The sequence below is a fragment of the Camelina sativa genome, chromosome 5 (assembly GCF_000633955.1).
Source record: "Camelina sativa cultivar DH55 chromosome 5, Cs, whole genome shotgun sequence".
NCBI classification, from domain to species: Eukaryota; Viridiplantae; Streptophyta; class Magnoliopsida; order Brassicales; family Brassicaceae; genus Camelina; species Camelina sativa.
In genome coordinates, this window is record NC_025689.1 from 7,630,894 (window position 1) to 7,648,741 (window position 17,848).

General features: G+C 37.7%; 5 protein-coding genes across 10 annotated transcripts in view; 2 read left to right on the plus strand and 3 right to left on the minus strand.

Annotated features, from left to right (window-relative positions):
- Positions 1-1,876, minus strand: part of LOC104786034 (phosphatidylinositol 4-phosphate 5-kinase 5-like) — a 3,376-nt gene extending 1,500 nt beyond the window's left edge. The window contains exons 1-2 of one of the 2 annotated variants that reach the window (XM_010511340.2): positions 676-1,872; positions 12-165 (exon numbers count right to left, since the gene is read on the minus strand). In XM_010511340.2, the coding sequence (XP_010509642.1) occupies positions 12-165; positions 676-1,667 (1,146 nt within the window). In that variant the 5' untranslated portion in view covers positions 1,668-1,872. Of the gene's footprint in view, positions 1-11; positions 166-675 lie in introns of both variants that reach the window. The other variant, XM_010511341.2, reaches the window with a different exon arrangement.
- Positions 3,299-5,741, minus strand: LOC104786035 (histone-lysine N-methyltransferase, H3 lysine-9 specific SUVH5-like). The gene is made up of 2 exons (XM_010511344.2): positions 5,587-5,741; positions 3,299-5,263 (listed from the first exon to the last, which is right to left on the minus strand). Exon 2 carries the CDS (start codon positions 5,244-5,246, stop codon positions 3,447-3,449), a length of 1,800 nt encoding a protein of 599 aa, XP_010509646.1. The 5' UTR covers positions 5,247-5,263; positions 5,587-5,741; the 3' UTR covers positions 3,299-3,446.
- On the plus strand, positions 9,299-12,091 carry LOC104786037. Of its 3 annotated transcripts, XM_010511346.1 has the most exons (7): positions 9,299-9,453; positions 9,545-9,617; positions 9,767-10,314; positions 10,408-10,551; positions 10,628-10,868; positions 10,987-11,487; positions 11,574-12,091. In XM_010511346.1, exons 3-7 carry the CDS (start codon positions 9,805-9,807, stop codon positions 11,915-11,917), a joined length of 1,740 nt encoding a protein of 579 aa, XP_010509648.1. In that variant the 5' UTR covers positions 9,299-9,453; positions 9,545-9,617; positions 9,767-9,804; the 3' UTR covers positions 11,918-12,091. The 3 variants fall into 3 exon arrangements, with proteins under 3 accessions (XP_010509648.1, XP_010509647.1, XP_010509649.1); XM_010511345.1 differs by lacking the exon at positions 9,545-9,617; XM_010511347.1 differs by lacking the exon at positions 9,545-9,617 and having other exon boundaries at positions 11,577-12,091.
- On the plus strand, positions 12,729-13,960 carry LOC104786038 (protein EXORDIUM-like 7). Its single transcript, XM_010511350.2, has one exon. It carries the CDS (start codon positions 12,845-12,847, stop codon positions 13,820-13,822), a length of 978 nt encoding a protein of 325 aa, XP_010509652.1. The 5' UTR covers positions 12,729-12,844; the 3' UTR covers positions 13,823-13,960.
- On the minus strand, positions 14,140-17,842 carry LOC104786039. 3 transcript variants are annotated; one of them, XM_010511353.2, is made up of 4 exons: positions 17,655-17,842; positions 16,869-17,184; positions 16,659-16,775; positions 14,140-16,515 (listed from the first exon to the last, which is right to left on the minus strand). In XM_010511353.2, the coding sequence occupies exons 2-4, from the start codon at positions 17,181-17,183 to the stop codon at positions 14,209-14,211; spliced, it is 2,739 nt and encodes a 912-aa protein (XP_010509655.1). In that variant the 5' UTR covers position 17,184; positions 17,655-17,842; the 3' UTR covers positions 14,140-14,208. The 3 variants fall into 3 exon arrangements, with proteins under 3 accessions (XP_010509655.1, XP_010509654.1, XP_010509653.1); XM_010511352.2 differs by having other exon boundaries at positions 16,869-17,198; XM_010511351.2 differs by having other exon boundaries at positions 16,869-17,842.

The following is a 17,848-nucleotide window of genomic DNA, read 5'->3' on the forward strand; positions in this document are numbered from 1 at the left end:
CAGTGACCGGCCTGTGTCTCACCAGTCCTGAAAGTATACATACCGAGTCCTTGCCTTCTTCCCTCATGCCAAGCTCCTTCATACTTATGCCCATTCCCGAATTGATACACTCCAAAACCATGCATCTTGTCTGCAAAATACTCCCCAGCATATGAATCTCCATTTCTGCAATAAGTCCAAGATAAATATAGCTGTAAAGCCATGATACAACTAAAGCACATTTGACCAGCCAGTGCTTCATGCAAATTCCTAAGATCAATGCTAATGCAGTAACAGAGAAGCCTAATTATTCATCAAATCGCCGAAAGCAAATTCAAAGCCTTTCACAGATTCACAATTGATCCAAAGGTGAACAAGGGCCACTATGAAAGAAAACTACACGAACCTTTACAAACAATGGAACTCAATGTCGGAAACACACTCAGACAAGCAACATATACATGAAACCTAATACACCACCATAAGTCACTACACAACTTTAGTCTGAAGAAACTAGATCTTGTAAACCAGATACAACATCAAGATTCAGATTCTCACTTAACACTATGTCAACAGCGTATGTGATTTTGGAGTTAGAACACCATCACAAGTCAAAGCACAACCAAATTCCAGAAATTCAAATGACAAACCAGAGTAAAAAGGCAATGAAGAGTAAAAAAAAAGAATAATGCTGACCTGAAATGGTAACAACCAAGGCCATGTTTGACACCCCATTTAAACTCTCCATCATATCTGCTTCCATCCTCAGAGGTATAAACACCACACCCATGGCACTGCCCATTAGACCACTCACCAGCATATACATCTCCTGTATAAAACGTATAGACTCCAATTCCATGTCTTAGCCCTAACCTATACTGACCTCGATACCTACTTCCTTTAGCCCATGTTTCAACTCCATAACCATCATATTTCCCATCAATCCACTCACCTTCATATTTGCCTTTCATTGAATAGTAATAAACACCACTTCCTGAACACTTCCCTTTATGAAACTCTCCTTCATAAACATCATCGCTTCCAAACTTCTGAACCCAAGATCCTGAATTTGTCTTATTAATCTCCGAAACTGGCTTCGACCCAATAGACCAAACAACTTGGTTCGTGCTCCTCGGCTGAGAGGAGGAAGCGAATCTCGCGGGGAGAAAAGTCAGCAATCGAGCGACGAACAGACGAATTGAAGGTAAGTGAGGAAGAGCGAATCTGAGAGAGATTGAGAAGATGAAAGATAAAGCGATAAGCGCAAAGATGAGACGAAGAAAGATACGAAGGTTGATGACAAGGAAGAAGACGTATAAAGGAGGAACAGCGAGAAGAAGCAAGAAACGAAGATGGAAACAAATCAAACGTGCTCTAAGGATATGGCGTAAGAGCTTCCTCAAGAACCGAACAATCACAGGACGACACGATGAAAGGAAAGAGAAAAGATTCGTCGGGGAAAATGAAGAAACCGATCCCAATCGTGCCCTTGTACGTCCTCGTCGGAAACGATCGGCGGCGGCGGCGGAGATGTTAGACGGTTGAGCCACCACAGACCTTTTGTGCGGAGTCGAGATTGGGATATCAACCGTGAGATGATGATCTTGCGGATTGTTATCTGGGCTCTGATCGGAATCTTCTTTCCCGATGAATCGTCGTTCTGTTACTGATGAATTCTTCAGATGCATTTACATAAAGAGTTTGAAACTTGATTTAGGGTTTGAGAAGAAATGGTCTGGAATTGAGGGTTTCTTGAAAAATTAGGGTTTTTTTCAAATCAAAGTCTCTGTTTTTCTTTGTTTTGTTCCTTGAACTGCTTCAAGAGGAGGAGGAAGATGAAGGAGAAAGCTTAATTTTGAACTTTTGAAAAACTAAGGTAAGGAAAGGATCTCCAATAAACACCTCTGAGTTTTGACTTATTTACCAACATGCCATCGATTTTGCCACTTGTTTGACCCAATCCTTGATGACAGAAAATTAATTAATGATTAAAACAAATCTCCTTAGTTAATAAGGAAGTTTATTCTCTAAGATTCTTATAATTTATTCGCTTTCAATGGATGAATCTAACGCATAAACTTCAGGTGTTTTAAATTTTATGGCGTCTCTTATTAAATGGGGTATTGATTTATTTGTCTCTATTTGGTTTATTTGGGTGGTTTGGTTGTTAATTAACAACAACCAATGATAATATGATTAGTTTAGCGATTTATAATTAAAATTGCTAGCATGCTTCCAAACACACAAAATTCAGTGAACCCATTGGAATTTTGTAATAAGTGGCTTGAGATTTAGCAAGGCTAGTTTCAGAAAAAGAAACGTTTAAGATGGTCATAAAAGCAACATTCAATAATTTCTTGGACGGTTATTAATTTCTTAATCTATTTTGCAGAAATCATTAGTCCTCTTGACTGTAAAATTTAAAATGGGATTTTATCATAAGTAGAGAGGCCTACCCAAATTGATGTTTGATAATGATTGGACCAAAACAATTGAATTTGTGATTTTTATTAGTGACCCAAGTAAAATTCAATTAGATGTGGTGTGTAAAAAACTTTTGTATCCAGCCTAAAGTCAAAGTAAAAATACAGTTGTAACTGCTAGTTAATATCTTGAAATATGGCTGATGTAATGATAAGCATGGTCATAGTCATGGACTCATATGGTTATAGAAAATTAGAGACTACCAAAAGGCCAACCAGCCAAATCCCTGAGAATCTCAATGGATGGATAAGTTGTAGCTTTTCACTTTTTCGTTATCCATATATTTCATGGCTACCCATACAATACACATCATGATCCCTATCTATGCACATAATTGTTATCTACTATCCTAATGCAAGAGTAAATCTTATGGATCTCAAAACCCTTTTGTACTTTAAAAGCTAAAAAACAATGTGGAGTGAATAGTTTTGGAATCAGCAATAAAGTATATGTAATGTAACGAAACATAGTGGATCCCATGCATAGCTATAAATTAAGTAATAGTAACAATAATGATGTCCCAATCAAACCAAATCTGAGATGAGATTGGGACAAACAAACAAGAGAGCTAGCTATCTTTGGTGCCTAGCGATCACCATTCCTATTTGTTTAATTCTGTCAAAATGATCAAGATTCAATCCTCATAATCATGAGCGAACAATTTTGACAGATGGTAACGTCATGTATTTCCTAGTCTTCTGTGGTTTCAGGTGTCATAATGAAGTAGCAAATCTCAAGAAAAACACACACACACACGCACCAAAACAATAGTTGCAAATACATAACAATGCAAGTATGAAAAAATAAGACTTGGCTTATGGTGAGATTCAGGGAATTAACTGAAGAATGAAACAATGAATCTAAACATCACAACACCAATTGTGTACTGTAATCTTGGCTAAAGCTGTCCACTATTTTGCTTATTCAGAACTGGAGATCAAGCAGAAAATGAAGAGAATACAAATGGTAACAACATATTATTACTAGTAGAGCCTACCGGAACACTCAGCCGAACCACAATAGCAAAATTTCTTCTTGATATTACCATTGGAGTCACGTACCTGATCGATCTTATAGTTGTAATCGTACGTGAGTTCCTCAAGTGGACGTATAACTTCCTGTGCAAAGAACATCACGTGAGGAATTCTGGTTTCATCATATTCGTACAACACGTCCTGCGCGTACATATTAGGCGAGCAGCTATGGTTTATAAACCTCCCTATGTTCCCTTTCCGTCCTGCGTCTATGGTGAACGGATCCTCCTCCTCCCCGAGGTTAAAGAGATACTCATCTTTCCCGGTAAGTATTTCAGCTTGTTTATCCTCAAGAAGCTCTCCTGCGTACTCACAGACGAAGCTTCCCACTGGAATAGTTTCCAGAGACCTCACACCCCATCCCCTTGACTCTGTTTTGAAGAGCTCCAGCTTTATCTTGATCCCGTGCTGTGTGACTCGCATGTAGCAAGAAGGCGGGCATTTGCAGTGTGGTCCACACTCATAGACCAATGGCTTTACTTCTAAAATGGCTCCATCGTTATTATACGGTATCTCTCCACCGTTTCTTGCAACACAAGAACAAGTTTTTGATTCGGAGCAGCGTTTTGTGCAACCGCAGGTCCTTGCAGGAAGTGGCTTACACCAATCCGGATATATCATTTCAGCCGTGTAGATAAACGGAGGAGGTTTCTCGTCGTCTATATCATTCACAGCGCGTATGGGTAATGTCTCTTCCCCTCCTGAGATGTCAACACTGCAAAGAACTTGCCTTAACTCCGTTTTCTTTGTTTTCTCAACCACTTTCCAAGAAAGCTCGGGTTGTCCAGGAATACGTCGGAGTTTGAACTTGAAGACACGCTTACCGTGAGACCCGGTTTCATCCCAATACTCTTCCACCAGATACAAACCATCATAAACATAATTCTTTGCAGCAGGTGATGATTTTAACGTCGTATTCTTGTAGCCTCTTATGACCCGCACAGGGTTCTTTTTGTGTATACTATTTTTCAACGCGAGGTTTCCCTTAACAAGCTCTTGGTCTTTGGGTTCATTATTTTTATTTTTCTTCCCCAAGTTTCCGCCTTGGCCAGTATAGATCAAGACATCCGAGTTATCAAGCACGTCACCATAACCTCCAGATGATACGATACTCATGGCAACTAGTTCCCCGTCGTAGTCTTTCATATAATCTATACCACTTTGACTTGGTCTATGTAAACCAATAGGGTTCAGGTCCATTCTATATTGAAATCCATCGCCAACCTCAACACCAGACACAGCTCCGATAATATGAGTACGAGTTCTACCTGCAGCCTCAACTGGTTTTGGAACTGTAACTTTCAACTTCTCAAGTTCCAATGGAACCACATCTTCTTGCAAGCTAATGCTTGGAGCATGGACCTCCACCATACCTAGATCACTTGTGTTCTCGGTTACATCAACTGATTTCAAGCGATCTTGCCCGACCACGTTTTCACCAGGAATCAACTCAACCTCAGCTTCAGAACAAGGAGCAAAGTCATTATCAGAAACATTCCTGTTGTTCTCGCGAGTATCAATTAGGACATCCTCCTTCTGTACAGTTCTCGATCTGAGCCGCATGGAAACAGTTCCACAATCAGGTGATAACTCGCTTTCTGCTGCAACCTTAAACCGCTTGGACTTCCTCCTACCAAGAGGATCAGTGTATCTACCATTCCCTGAAGAAACTGATGTTGCTGGTTCCTCCTTAGAAAACTCACTACCACCGCGCAACGAATCAAGTATTGATGACTCTGAATGTACCATGTTACTATCTCCAATTCCTACTCATGTAATAGAAGAATATGAACTATAAAAAGCACCATCCTAGTAAGTTACACAACATGCATATATAGAGGAGATTGCAATCAAGTAAATGAATACACTTGGCAATGCATATTATAAGTTGATCATCACAATATGAACGAATTCTAAAAAAAACCCTTAAATCCATGAAAATCTAGAAACTGAACCCAAATCTCAAAATTACCAACTTTTGCCTAATTACATTGTCTAGTTCTCAACAGAAACGCAGTGAAACGAGAGATGGAAGCGATTACAAAAAGATCAAATCTTGCGTCTTAGAAGAAGGGTAGAGAGATTTTACCAGGCGAAATCAAATTGGCGGAGATGACGAGACGATTGGCCGGAGCGGGAGATATGAGGAGGAGTCGCCTACTCAAATTGGGTAATTAGGCAAAACAAAACAAAATCAGTTTGGTAAATTGTCTTTCACTCACTCAGCATGCATCTCATGCCTCTCTTCTGTGTGGTTAAAGTGCTCTGTAACCTCTACTTATTCTAATTATTATTATATATGAAGAAAACTGCTATAATATTGATTTAGGGTTTTAATAAATCTACAAGACTATAATAATGATGTTTTACTGTAAATATAATATTTGAGAATATATATAAAAAATTGGAGATTTTTTTACCTAAATTTTCTTTTATAGATTTTTAGTAATTTTTTTTTGGAAATACAATTTTTGAGAATATTCTAGAGATCTTGATAGATTCTGTAATCTTCTTATACTTTTAGAGTAGTTTTTTTCCAGGTTGCCAAAAAAAAAAAAAAGAGTAGTTTTTTTCCAAATTGATTTTGGTTTTGAGGAAACCGAAACATCTATCAAAGAGAGGCTTTCAATTCAGATTTAAAAATTGGCTTTAGATCAACAACTGAACACAAGGTTAGTTTCAATTCGATTTTAAATTTTAATTAAATAGATTAATTGAATTTGATTAATTGGAAAATTTTTTATAGATTTACTGAAGGTATATAAAGAGTCCAACACAATTGGAAACCCAAAAATTTTCAAAAGTTTGCAAACAATGCCCAAGAGAAAGTTGGGATTTGGTGGAAACGGTCGAGAGCTCCGAGACAAAACGGCGTCGTATCATCTCGGAAGAGGTTTGCTCAATCGAAGAGATGCTGAGCGGCTTAAACCTCTAAATTTAAAGACATGAAAATCGACCCGAGTTGCTAATCACCGGGATTCTCCAATTCACCATATATTATCTATAAATTTCTTAATTCTAGTAAATCTATAAAATTCTTTCTAATTAATCAAATTCAATTAATCTATTTAATTAAAATTTAAAGGAGATCCTCTATGCCTTGATTGATCACAAGTCTCACTTCAAATTTGTTGTCATGTTCTGCACAAACTTTGCTGTCTAGTAATATATCGTATCCGTTCCATTTTGTTTTTGTATTTGTGAATATATATATTAAAAAAATGGAGATCTTTTACCTAGTTTTTTTTGAGTTTTTAGTGCTGTTACTGGAAATATAATCTTTGAGAATATTCTAAAGATCTTCATATTCCTATTTTCTAGAAGTTTCTTAAAACTTATATATGTCAAAATCAAACTGAGAAATTACATATAATATAATTAGCGTACAATGGAAAATATATTAGTTTTTGTTATTTTTTTTTATTTAGGAATTTTTATTAAATATAAACAAGTAAATTTTATGTTAATTTCTTAATTAGCTGTTTTAAAAAATAATAATTTTGACATGTGTCAACATCTCATTAGTATACTTGATACGTGTCATGATTTTGTTAATGACTAACTATAAAAATCCAACTTTAGATAATAAAATGATTAATTTTGAAAATCCAACTTTATATAATAAGAGATATATGGCAAATTGGATAAAAGTTTGAAAGTATATGATAAACTTAGTTGAATGCACCTATAGTACTAAAGCTACAAGTAGGACTAAAAAAATAATAATCTCTAAAATAACAAAACAAGAAGAAACATGAACTATTGCATATAGATCTTATAAAAAAGGTGTTAATTATATAAAAAGAATTGATGATAAGTAGCAATAGCAATTTTAAAAACTAGATATAGCAATGTAACATAACATTTTTATATTAATTATTTGGTATTTGATGAACTTAACAATGGCCAGATTACTAAGATAGAGGTTGTTGAAGATGTTAGCACATGAATAAAAACGTTTATATGAAATATTGTATTTTTATGCAATTTGCATGATTTAGAGTTTTAAGAAAAATACTTGGGGGTGAACCTCTCCATTCACCCCCTTTTCTCTCAACCAATCAGAATCTTCCATCTAATATTTCATTTAAAAAATAAATTAAAATTAAATTAAAAAGCAATCCAAATTAAGGAATTAAATTCTGTATACTTTTAATTAAGGAAAGTTAAATATTTGGCTAGAGTAAACTTATATGTCGGTTTGGGTTTACAAATGAAGTGGTTAGAGTTTAGATTTTACAATTAAAACGAAATTATATGTCGGTTTGATTTTATAAATGAGGTGGTTATGGTTTAGATTTTACAATTAGAACGAAATTATATGTCGGTTTGGGTTCACAAATGAGATGGTTAGGGTTTAGATTTTACAAGTATAACAAAATTATATGTCGGTTTGGGTTCACAAATGAGATGTTAGGGTTTAGATTTCACAATTAAAACAAAATTATATGTCGATTTGGGTTCACAAATGAGATGGTTAGGATTTAGATTTTACAAGTAGAACGAAATTATATGTCGGTTTGGATTCACAAATGAGATGGTTAGGGTTTAGATTTCATATATGTCGGTTTGGGTTTATTAAAAAGCGGTTTAAGTTTTTAATTTTATAATAATGTATACAGATTTTATTTCCTTATTTTATAAGGAAGTGAATAGAGAGGTTCACCTCTAGGGGTGAACCCAAGTATTGTTCGAGTTTTAAAGGGATAATGTTTTATTTACTTTTTCCTGAGAAGATCCTAAACCCAGGTTGAATATATAATCTACTAATAAATATTGGAAAGATAATATTTGAGAAAATCTAAGAGATCTTTTAGTTATATTGATATTTTTAGAAGTTTTTTTTTCGGAACAAGATATTTTAAGAAGCTTTAAATAACAATCTCTACTACAAACAAAGGTTATATAAAAAAAAATGTTAAAGTATCATATTAGCCTTATCAAGAGGATGGTTAATTTGTTAAGGCTCTAGAAAAAAAAATATAATAACAAACACTTTCATATGGAAAATACTACCTAATGCTATTGTCAAATGTGATATAACACAATGTATCATCTAGAATTTTTGAATAATGTCAAAGTCTCAAAACTTACTAAACCATAGTTTGAGATTAAAGGTTAGTCTTCCCATCCCATCATGTCACTTATAAACATTGATCCCAAAAAATGAGATGCAATTTTGTTGTTGTTGTTTTTGTCTTGGGATAAATTGTTGTTGTTTTGACTATAAAAAATAAAGCTAAGAAGAAGAAACTAACCATGGCATTAGAATCACCTAGCCTTTGGCTTACCAAATAAGCATATGGTTGTTGTTTCCTAGTGTGAATCCATCTAACTCAAGAAAAAACGAGTTTGCAACATTTCCTAGGTCCAACAACACTCCAACTACTACTCGACTAAGAGCACCCAAATATTTGATTTGATGCCTTTTTATTCTATCTTTTTTTTTTTTTTTGTTTTGTCGTCATATCTTTTATAGTAGTACTGCTTTCTATCAATTTATCAAATACCTAAACAAAATCTTTATTCTTGTCCTTTCCTAAACTTTCCCATTAATTTTCTTTTTAATCTCAAAAGCTCAAAAGAGATAATCATAAATTAATAACATAACAGCAAAAAGAAACTTATAATAAAGTAAATGAATAAGAAATTAAATTTTAAAACAATTTTAAAGAGATTTGATTGGTTTACACATTATAATAAGCAAATTTATTCATGCGTCGACAAAAAAAAAAACGCTGTACTGTAGTATAACACAACCAACCACCATCAACAACAGTAACTTGTTATTATTATGCAGCTATTGCTCTCTCTTCGTCTTCTTCTTCCCATTTACTCTGTAATCCTCAATCACTTATATCTCAATCTAAATGCAGCTACCTCTCTTTCAATTCTCTGTCTTAGCTCCCATTTCGCTATGAAGTTCTCTCGGCTACTCCAACGACTTCTTCTGTCGGTGAGTTCGAGAATCTTCTCTGTATCGAGTTTTGTGTTAAATTTGAATTCTTTAGGCTTCTCTCATGATGTTTGATTCTGGGTTCGTTTAGGTTCTCTTCTTCATATAAGCCCTTTTGCGCGTTTGGCGTGTTATGTTAAAAGATTATAATTTTGAATTTCAAGGTATAATTCTATATTGTTACTCGAGTTCTAGGGTTCATAAAACGCAATTTGGGATGATTTTATCTTAATTAGTTCGTTATATTGCTTGTAATTTGTGTAAAGTGTCGTAATTTATGAAGCTGAAGTCTGTGTTGTATCTCTTGTGACAGAGCTGAAAAGGTAAGTAGTAGCATTGTTTACAAAAGAGATGACTTTGGGAGGTTGGAGTCAGAGATTTATCCAAGCAGCAACTTCTTCTGAATCTGAGGATTCTGCTTTGGATTTAGAGAGAAATCATCATCACTGCAATCACTTGAGTCTTCCATCATCATCTTCAAGTCCATCTCCTCTTCAGCCATTTACACTTAACATCCAGCACGCTGAGAGCAATGCTCCTTACTTCTCTTGGCCTACTCTCAGCCGGCTTAACGATGCTGTGGAAGACCGAGCTAACTACTTTGGTAATCTCCAGAAAGGGGTTTTACCTGAAGTTGTTGGCAGGTTGCCATCAGGACAACAAGCTACCACCTTGCTTGAGCTCATGACCATTAGAGCGTTTCATAGTAAAATCCTGCGCCGGTTCAGCCTTGGTACTGCAGTTGGGTTTCGAATTAGCCGTGGTGTTCTAACGAATATTCCAGCGATACTTGTCTTTGTTGCTAGGAAAGTCCATAGGCAATGGTTAAGTCCAATGCAGTGTCTTCCTTCTGCCCTCGAGGTTTTAGTTATCTTGTGTTTATCCATTCTATAAACAGCCTTTCAGAAATTTTACCGGAGCATATATGATAAGATTTATTCATTCCGTTAATAGGGTCCTGGAGGGGTATGGTGCGATGTCGATGTTGTGGAATTCCAATATTACGGTGCTCCTGCTGCAACACCTAAAGAACAGGTTTATAATGAACTTGTAGATGGTTTGAGAGGAAGTGATCCCTGCATTGGCTCTGGTTCTCAGGTACATCTTTTTTTCATCCTCCATCTTCTAAGAACTGTAACTGTAAAGTCTCAGTTTCTGTTTCATGTTTGTGTAGGTTGCAAGCCAAGAAACGTATGGAACCTTGGGAGCTATAGTGAAAAGCAGAACAGGTAACCAACAGGTTGGTTTCCTTACTAATCGGCATGTCGCAGTTGATTTGGATTATCCAAGCCAAAAAATGTTTCATCCTTTACCTCCAAGCCTTGGACCGGGTGTCTACCTCGGTGCAGTTGAGAGAGCAACATCGTTTATCACAGATGATCAGTGGTACGGCATATTTGCTGGCACAAATCCAGGTACTCCAGTTATAATTTTATGGCAAATCTCTGCATCGTTCAGTTCAGGAACCAGCATATCTGCGGACACTCTTCTTATACTGACTATACAGGTCATCTTTCATATCTACCAATGCAGAAACATTTGTGAGAGCGGACGGTGCCTTTATTCCATTTGCAGAAGATTTCAACACGAGCAATGTAACTACGGTGATAAAAGGCATTGGTGAGATAGGAAATGTGCACGTTATAGATTTGCAATCCCCAATTGATAGCCTTATTGGGAAACAAGTTGTCAAAGTTGGAAGAAGCTCTGGATATACCACCGGAACCATAATGGCTTATGCTTTGGAATACAACGACGAGAAAGGGATCTGTTTCCTCACGGACTTTCTGGTCATAGGCGAAAACCAGCAAACTTTTGACCTTGAAGGTGACAGCGGAAGCCTTATACTCTTAACGGGTCCAAATGGTCAGAAGCCACGACCAGTTGGGATCATTTGGGGTGGGACAGCCAACCGAGGAAGACTTAAACTAATAGCCGGTCAAGAACCCGAGAACTGGACAAGTGGAGTGGATCTTGGTCGCCTATTGGATCTCTTGGAGCTTGATCTCATCACATCGAACCATGAGCTTGAAGGTTTGGAACTCTTTTTCCTTATCTTTTATTAGAATGGTTGCCAAGTTTTCATGCCTTGTTCTTTATGGCTTTTGTACACTTTGCAGCAGCGGCCCGAGTACAGAGGAACACATCGGTTACAGCCCTTGAATCAACTGTTAGCCAGTCATCCCCGCCCGACCCTGTTCCATCAGGAGACAAACAAGATGAGAGCTATGAGCCATTTATTCCACCTGAGTTTCATATAGAAGAAGCTATTAAGCCAGCACCTGAAATAGAGGAACTTGTGTTCATTGCTCCTATATCGGTTAACGAGTCCACTTCTGCCATTAAAGGGCAAGAGAAACCCAAACTAGACGATCTCGTCGATTTAAAGAACAGTTCCGAAGAAGAGGTTAACGTATCGTTGCATCTAGGTGAGCCCAAACTAAAGAAACCAAAGTTTTCTTAGCTAAAACCGGTTTAGTTTGGTTTAATGGCGACTTGAGTAAATCGCCAAAATTTTATGTCGTAATTGTGCATAGTATTATTATTCTTTGCGGACGAAAGATGTAGCGGGACCAAGTAATGTAGCAAAATTGTATAACCTTAAATATTTATGAAATTTAAAGAAAGGTATTAAACATTAACCAGATAATGATTTAGAATTTTGACTTATGATTTCCGGTTTGGTCAATTAGAAAACCACTAACACTGAATAGTCTGGAGGAGTCTTAGTTAAAACTTAGGTCAAAAGAGTGAATCAATTCAAATGGATACCTAAATGAATGACGACTTTCCATTGTTTAAAGTCACTACAAAGATGAGTGCAATCATTAAAATGGTATATAGTAAAAACTAAAACTTAGTAGAAGTATTAGATTTGTGAAGAAACTGTTTAGGTTAAACATGAAAAAGCTTTACAATTTTGGGTCTTATAAAAATTTATGCGATTATGGTAATGAGTCTAATGACCACTTTTCATTTGCTTTTCAGCACGAATCTATTTTGACAAGAAATCATTAGGGTGGGTAAACAAACTTTTTGGTAAAGTGGCCTCTAACAGTGCCACCAATCAAGCTCAAAAGTTGTACTTAACCGACACCTTCTGTGAAAAACACACATAATTACATATGTACAAATCAAAGCTACCTTATGACATAAAAGACATGACATTTCTGATCTAATCTCTTCTTCTTTTGAATTTATATACTTTATCTCGTTTCTAGTCATTTTGATGCAAATTCTATGGCTATGGTCGCTGGTTAAAACTTAAAATAGAAAGATTACCAATTAAAATTACTTGACCAAAAAAAAAGAAGTAAATAACTCTCACTCCCTAGTCCTTATAAGAATAACACTCCAACGTTCCCACTAAACAAATCATAGAGCCAACGACATGATGATCTCTCTCATCTTCTTCTCCTTCTTCCTCTCATTCTCTCTTGCATCCAATGGACAGTTCTTCGACGAGAGCAAGAATTACGAAGGCTCCTCCGATCTCGTCGACCTTCAATACCACTTAGGTCCGGTCATATCCTCGCCGGCGACGAGTCTATACATCATCTGGTACGGCCGATGGAACCCAACTCACCAATCTACAATCCGGGACTTCATCTACTCTGTCTCTTCACCGACACCGGCTCAGTACCCGTCAGTCTCGAACTGGTGGAAGACAGTGAGGCTATACAGAGACCAGACAGGTTCCAACATAACCGACACTCTTGTCTTGTCCGGAGAGTTCCACGACTCAACGTACTCTCATGGATCTCACCTCACTCGCTTCTCTGTTCAGTCTCTGATCAGGACTGCCGTTACTTCCAAGTTACCACTAAATGCTGTAAACGGCTTGTACTTAGTTCTGACCTCAGATGATGTAGAGATGCAAGAGTTCTGCAGAGCAATCTGCGGGTTTCATTACTTCACTTTCGCAAGCATCGTTGGTGCAACCGTACCGTACGCTTGGGTCGGGAACAGTGGGAAGCAGTGTCCAGAAATGTGTGCGTACCCGTTTGCGCAGCCTAAGCCATTTCCAGGAAGCGGGTTTGTAGCCAGAGAGAAGATGAAACCACCAAACGGAGAGGTGGGAATCGATGGGATGATCAGTGTGATAGCCCATGAGCTGGCGGAAGTGTCGAGTAACCCGATGTTGAACGGATGGTACGGAGGAGATGACGCGACGGCACCGACAGAGATAGCGGATTTATGTTTGGGAGTGTACGGGTCAGGAGGAGGAGGAGGGTATATGGGGAGCGTGTATAAGGATAGGTGGAGGAATGTGTATAATGTGAATGGAGTTAAAGGAAGAAAGTTTCTGATTCAGTGGGTTTGGGATCTTACTAGGAATAGATGCTTTGGACCAAACGCTATAAATTAGAGACAGTAATGTCTGTTATCCTGAGTTTGAAGCTTGCGGGAACCTGTATATGGTTTATCAAGTCGAATCTTTGCATTTGTCAGTTTAAGACTTTTACAAAATCTAAGGTATTTTACCTGTCAAGATTCACTAGAAAAAGTTTCTGAACCAAACCTGTGCTTTTGACATGAGCACAAAAATCCACAAGTACCTCAAAATGGCTGTTCTGCCAAAGTATGTAAGCATTGATTCTATGCTAGTACTAGATATTATACAGTCAACATGATTAAGAAGACAAACTAAATGGCACAACAGCTAAGGAACAACCTGCACCTTCTATTGTAGAAGTACATCCTGGAAGAGGCCATATTTTCTGTCCTTTAGTACTTCCAACTCCATTTGAGCGTTTATTGATCATCACGTCCAAGGAAGTCATGGAAGGGAACCTCAGTAGCTGACTGTGTGGGCAATACATTGTCAATAGGATCACCATCGTTTTCTCTATCCTTTTCTGAGCCATCTTCATCACGTCCAAGGAAGTCATGGACGGGGACTTCAACAGCTGACTGTGAGGCCAGGGTATTTTCAATAGGATCCTCATTTTCCGAGTCAGCTTCATTACGTCCAAGGAAGTCATGGACGGGGACTTCTATAGCAGACTGTGAGGCCAAGATATTTTCAGTAGGATCCTCATTTTTTCCTCTATCATCATTTTTCGAGTCATCTTCCTTACGTCCAATGAAGTCATGGACGGGGACTTCACCAGCAGACTGTGAGGCCAAGATGTTTTCAATAATAGGATCCTCATTTTTTCCTCTATCATTTTCCGAGGCCAAGACAATTCGAATAGGATTATCTTTGTTTCCTCTATCCTTTTCCGAGTCATCTTCAATGAGTTTTGGCCTCAGCAGCTTTCTTTTCTTGTTCTGAGAAGCTGGGGTTTCAGGGCTCTCTTTACACCCTTGAGTTAGATCACCAGGGCTCTTTGGAGCTTTGCTACGGCGCTTAAAATTAATGAATGGTAGCTTTTGAACATTTTGTTCCATACTTCCTTCACAATCCAACAGATCATCTGGAGTAGTCTCAGTAAAAGGGTGGATCAAATCATTGTCAAGTACCTCTGCTCTCTGAATCTTTTCCTTTTTCTTCTTCGGTTTGCCAGAATCCTCAGAGGTACTCATATTTGATCTTTTTTTCTCCATCCAAACTTTGTGACAGTCGTTTAAAAAGGCCATGACATCATCGACTGATTCAGTTTCCGGAGACGTATCCTTTTCAGCATAACGTTCTTTTGAAGGAGGCACACCCAGCCTTTTGAAGACACTCTCTCTGGTTTTAGTTCTTCCAAGTTCAGCATGATTAACACGCTCTTTCATTCGAGTCACCCTATTGTTAGAGTCAAAAGCATCACCGCCAAATTCTTCATGCCGTTGATAAGCTTGGCCTTTGTTACTAGTTCTGTCATACAAATCAGCTCCATCCCCCGTTGTTGAAGGATAAGCAAAAGAAGGGTAAATACTGGAACCCCGAACAGCCGTCTTGTTTGTATAAGAAACATGACCTCCAAATTCTTCTTGGTGTTTATATGTTTGAACTTCATTGTTGAGTTCGTCCTTAGAAGAAAAACCCCTTGATGATGAAGGGTAAGTAAATGAAGGAAAGATGCGGTCGTCGGGGTACGGTAGCCTCTCAACCTTCCTCATGTTCTCAGTGGCCCTTGTAGAAGTTAAGTCACCAGGAAACTGATAATGACGCAGATGTCCATTTCTGGATTCAGATTCAGCACCCGCAACTCCAGACATGCCAATGTTAGTTTGGTATTGACGATGATGTTCAATAGGCATTGGAATATATTCCAGACTACTAGTGTTCACGCTAGTACCATTATGTTCATCAGAAAATGGTTGGACTGTCTCAGAAGGCAAGGCGTCACTGACATAACCACCAACAGGAATATATTCTTCTCCAAAATCATAATTTGAGTTCTTAGAGGGCAAGTTGTCACTGACATAACCACCAACAGGTATATATTCTTCTCCAAAATCATAATTTGAGTTGGCTGGAACGGAAGCTGAGCCAATTAAATCATCATTAGGTGCACCAAGATCATGCCTAGAGCTTGTCATTGTTGCATCTCCCATGATCCCAGGCTCACAAGGGTCATAGTATCCTCTGTTTGTTCCATATGGTAAGTCTAAAGGTATGCTACGAGGAGTAACCACTGGAACTGCCTCAAACTTAAGGTGTTCGTCGTTAGACCACTGTGCGATACCATCTTTTTCATTGTACTTGTTTTCTAACCAGCCACTTGCAGTGTGTCTCAGGTTCTTCGGGACTCTTCGATCATTAACAAAAGAATTATTAGTTAAAGCATCAGTGCCAAAGCTATAATTCAGGTTAATGCCAGACGTGTCTCCAGAGTACTCATTCCCTTTAGTTGAATCAACCTCTACGCCAATACCAGATTCATCCTCAAAACCATAATTTTCTGCTGGCCTACGATCACGGGCATCTCCTGCAGAAGTAACTCTGAAGGGAAACTCACAGTCAACATCTCCATCCGTTTCTCCTGCATTAAAATTCCGAAAGCAGCGATCACCAACTCTATTTCTCAGATTCCTTTCAGCTTCTCTAGTGGGTTTTACAACTGCAGTTTTCCTCAGCCTGGATCTATCTTCTTTCTTCAAGCTAAACAGCTTCAACAGCTTCTGAACCTATACATGACATTTCCAAACAGAGTGTCAGACCACATAAGAAGGTAAATAAACAACGACCACCAAACAAAGATAGTTCGAGAAGTATAACCATAATAAAGCAGAGATGTTAAGATTCACTGGAGAAAATTAAGCACACACACCTGAGCCTTCGAGAGTCCAAAATTGAACTTAGTTGCTGTAAAGTAGTTTTCACGAATAGCATGACGAAACTCGCTTTCAGGAAGCGGCCTACAACGCCACTTCTCAGTAAACTTGACCTAAGAAAATGAGATCACGGCAAAAAAATGTAATGTTTGACACAAAAAATAACAAAAACTCAAGGAGGAAAGTGTATCCCAACTCCCAAGTACCTGAGCAGGAAACTGTTTGCCAGAAGAGCAGAAAGCATCAGGCTCAATGTTGATAGCACCATCAGAGGAAGCCAGAAAGACACCATGTAGCTCTCTACTCTCGAATTCAAACAAAAACAACAACATTCCGGCTTTGACCTGTTTAACAAAACCGGCTTGCCTCATTGGCAAACCGAAAAGCTCGCGTCCAAGGCATTCCTTTCTCGTGGAGTTATTGGACATGAAAATTGCACCAAAGTCAGGGTACTCTCCAGAAGCACCACCATAGGATTGTTCCTCCCTATCCATAAGCTTCATCCTCCGATGCTTTGGCATGCTGTTACAGAAAAACTAAAAAATAACAACACAGAAACTAACTATCCTTCATTTGTTGAATTGTAGGTAAAGAGATACTAGAAACATCAAGAGACTTGTGGAGCCAGCCAAAACAGTAGTAGTAGATTGATTGATTGATCAACACACAGTCAACAAACAGAGCATAAAAACACACGCAACATGACTGAATAAAGCAAATTGAATAGTGTAAACAGTGAAACCCCAGAATCCAAAAAAAATTAGAAACAGTGGTACTAGTCTACTAGAACAACAACAACAAGGAAAGAAGAAGAAGATAGTGACGCAATTGGAAAAAATTCACAAATGATGAAAACGCTGACGCTAACTCTCACACACAAAGCATTATAATCAAATTACAATCAGAGACATGTAATAGAACGATCGAAACCATTAAGCCATATGTATACATTAATTTTTATAGAGAGATAAGCAAATGTTAACAAATCAGACCTGAATTTGGAGTTGCCTGGGTTTGTTAAAGATCAGCTTCTACCAAAACAATCAAACATGCAAAAAAAAGAAAAAAAATCCCACAAAGAAGATGAAAAGAACAAGAAATAAGAAAGGAATTGAAAGAGAACGATCGGGGGAACTATATATAGAATGAATGAGAGAATCGGGGAATTTAGGGTTTTAAAATTTTT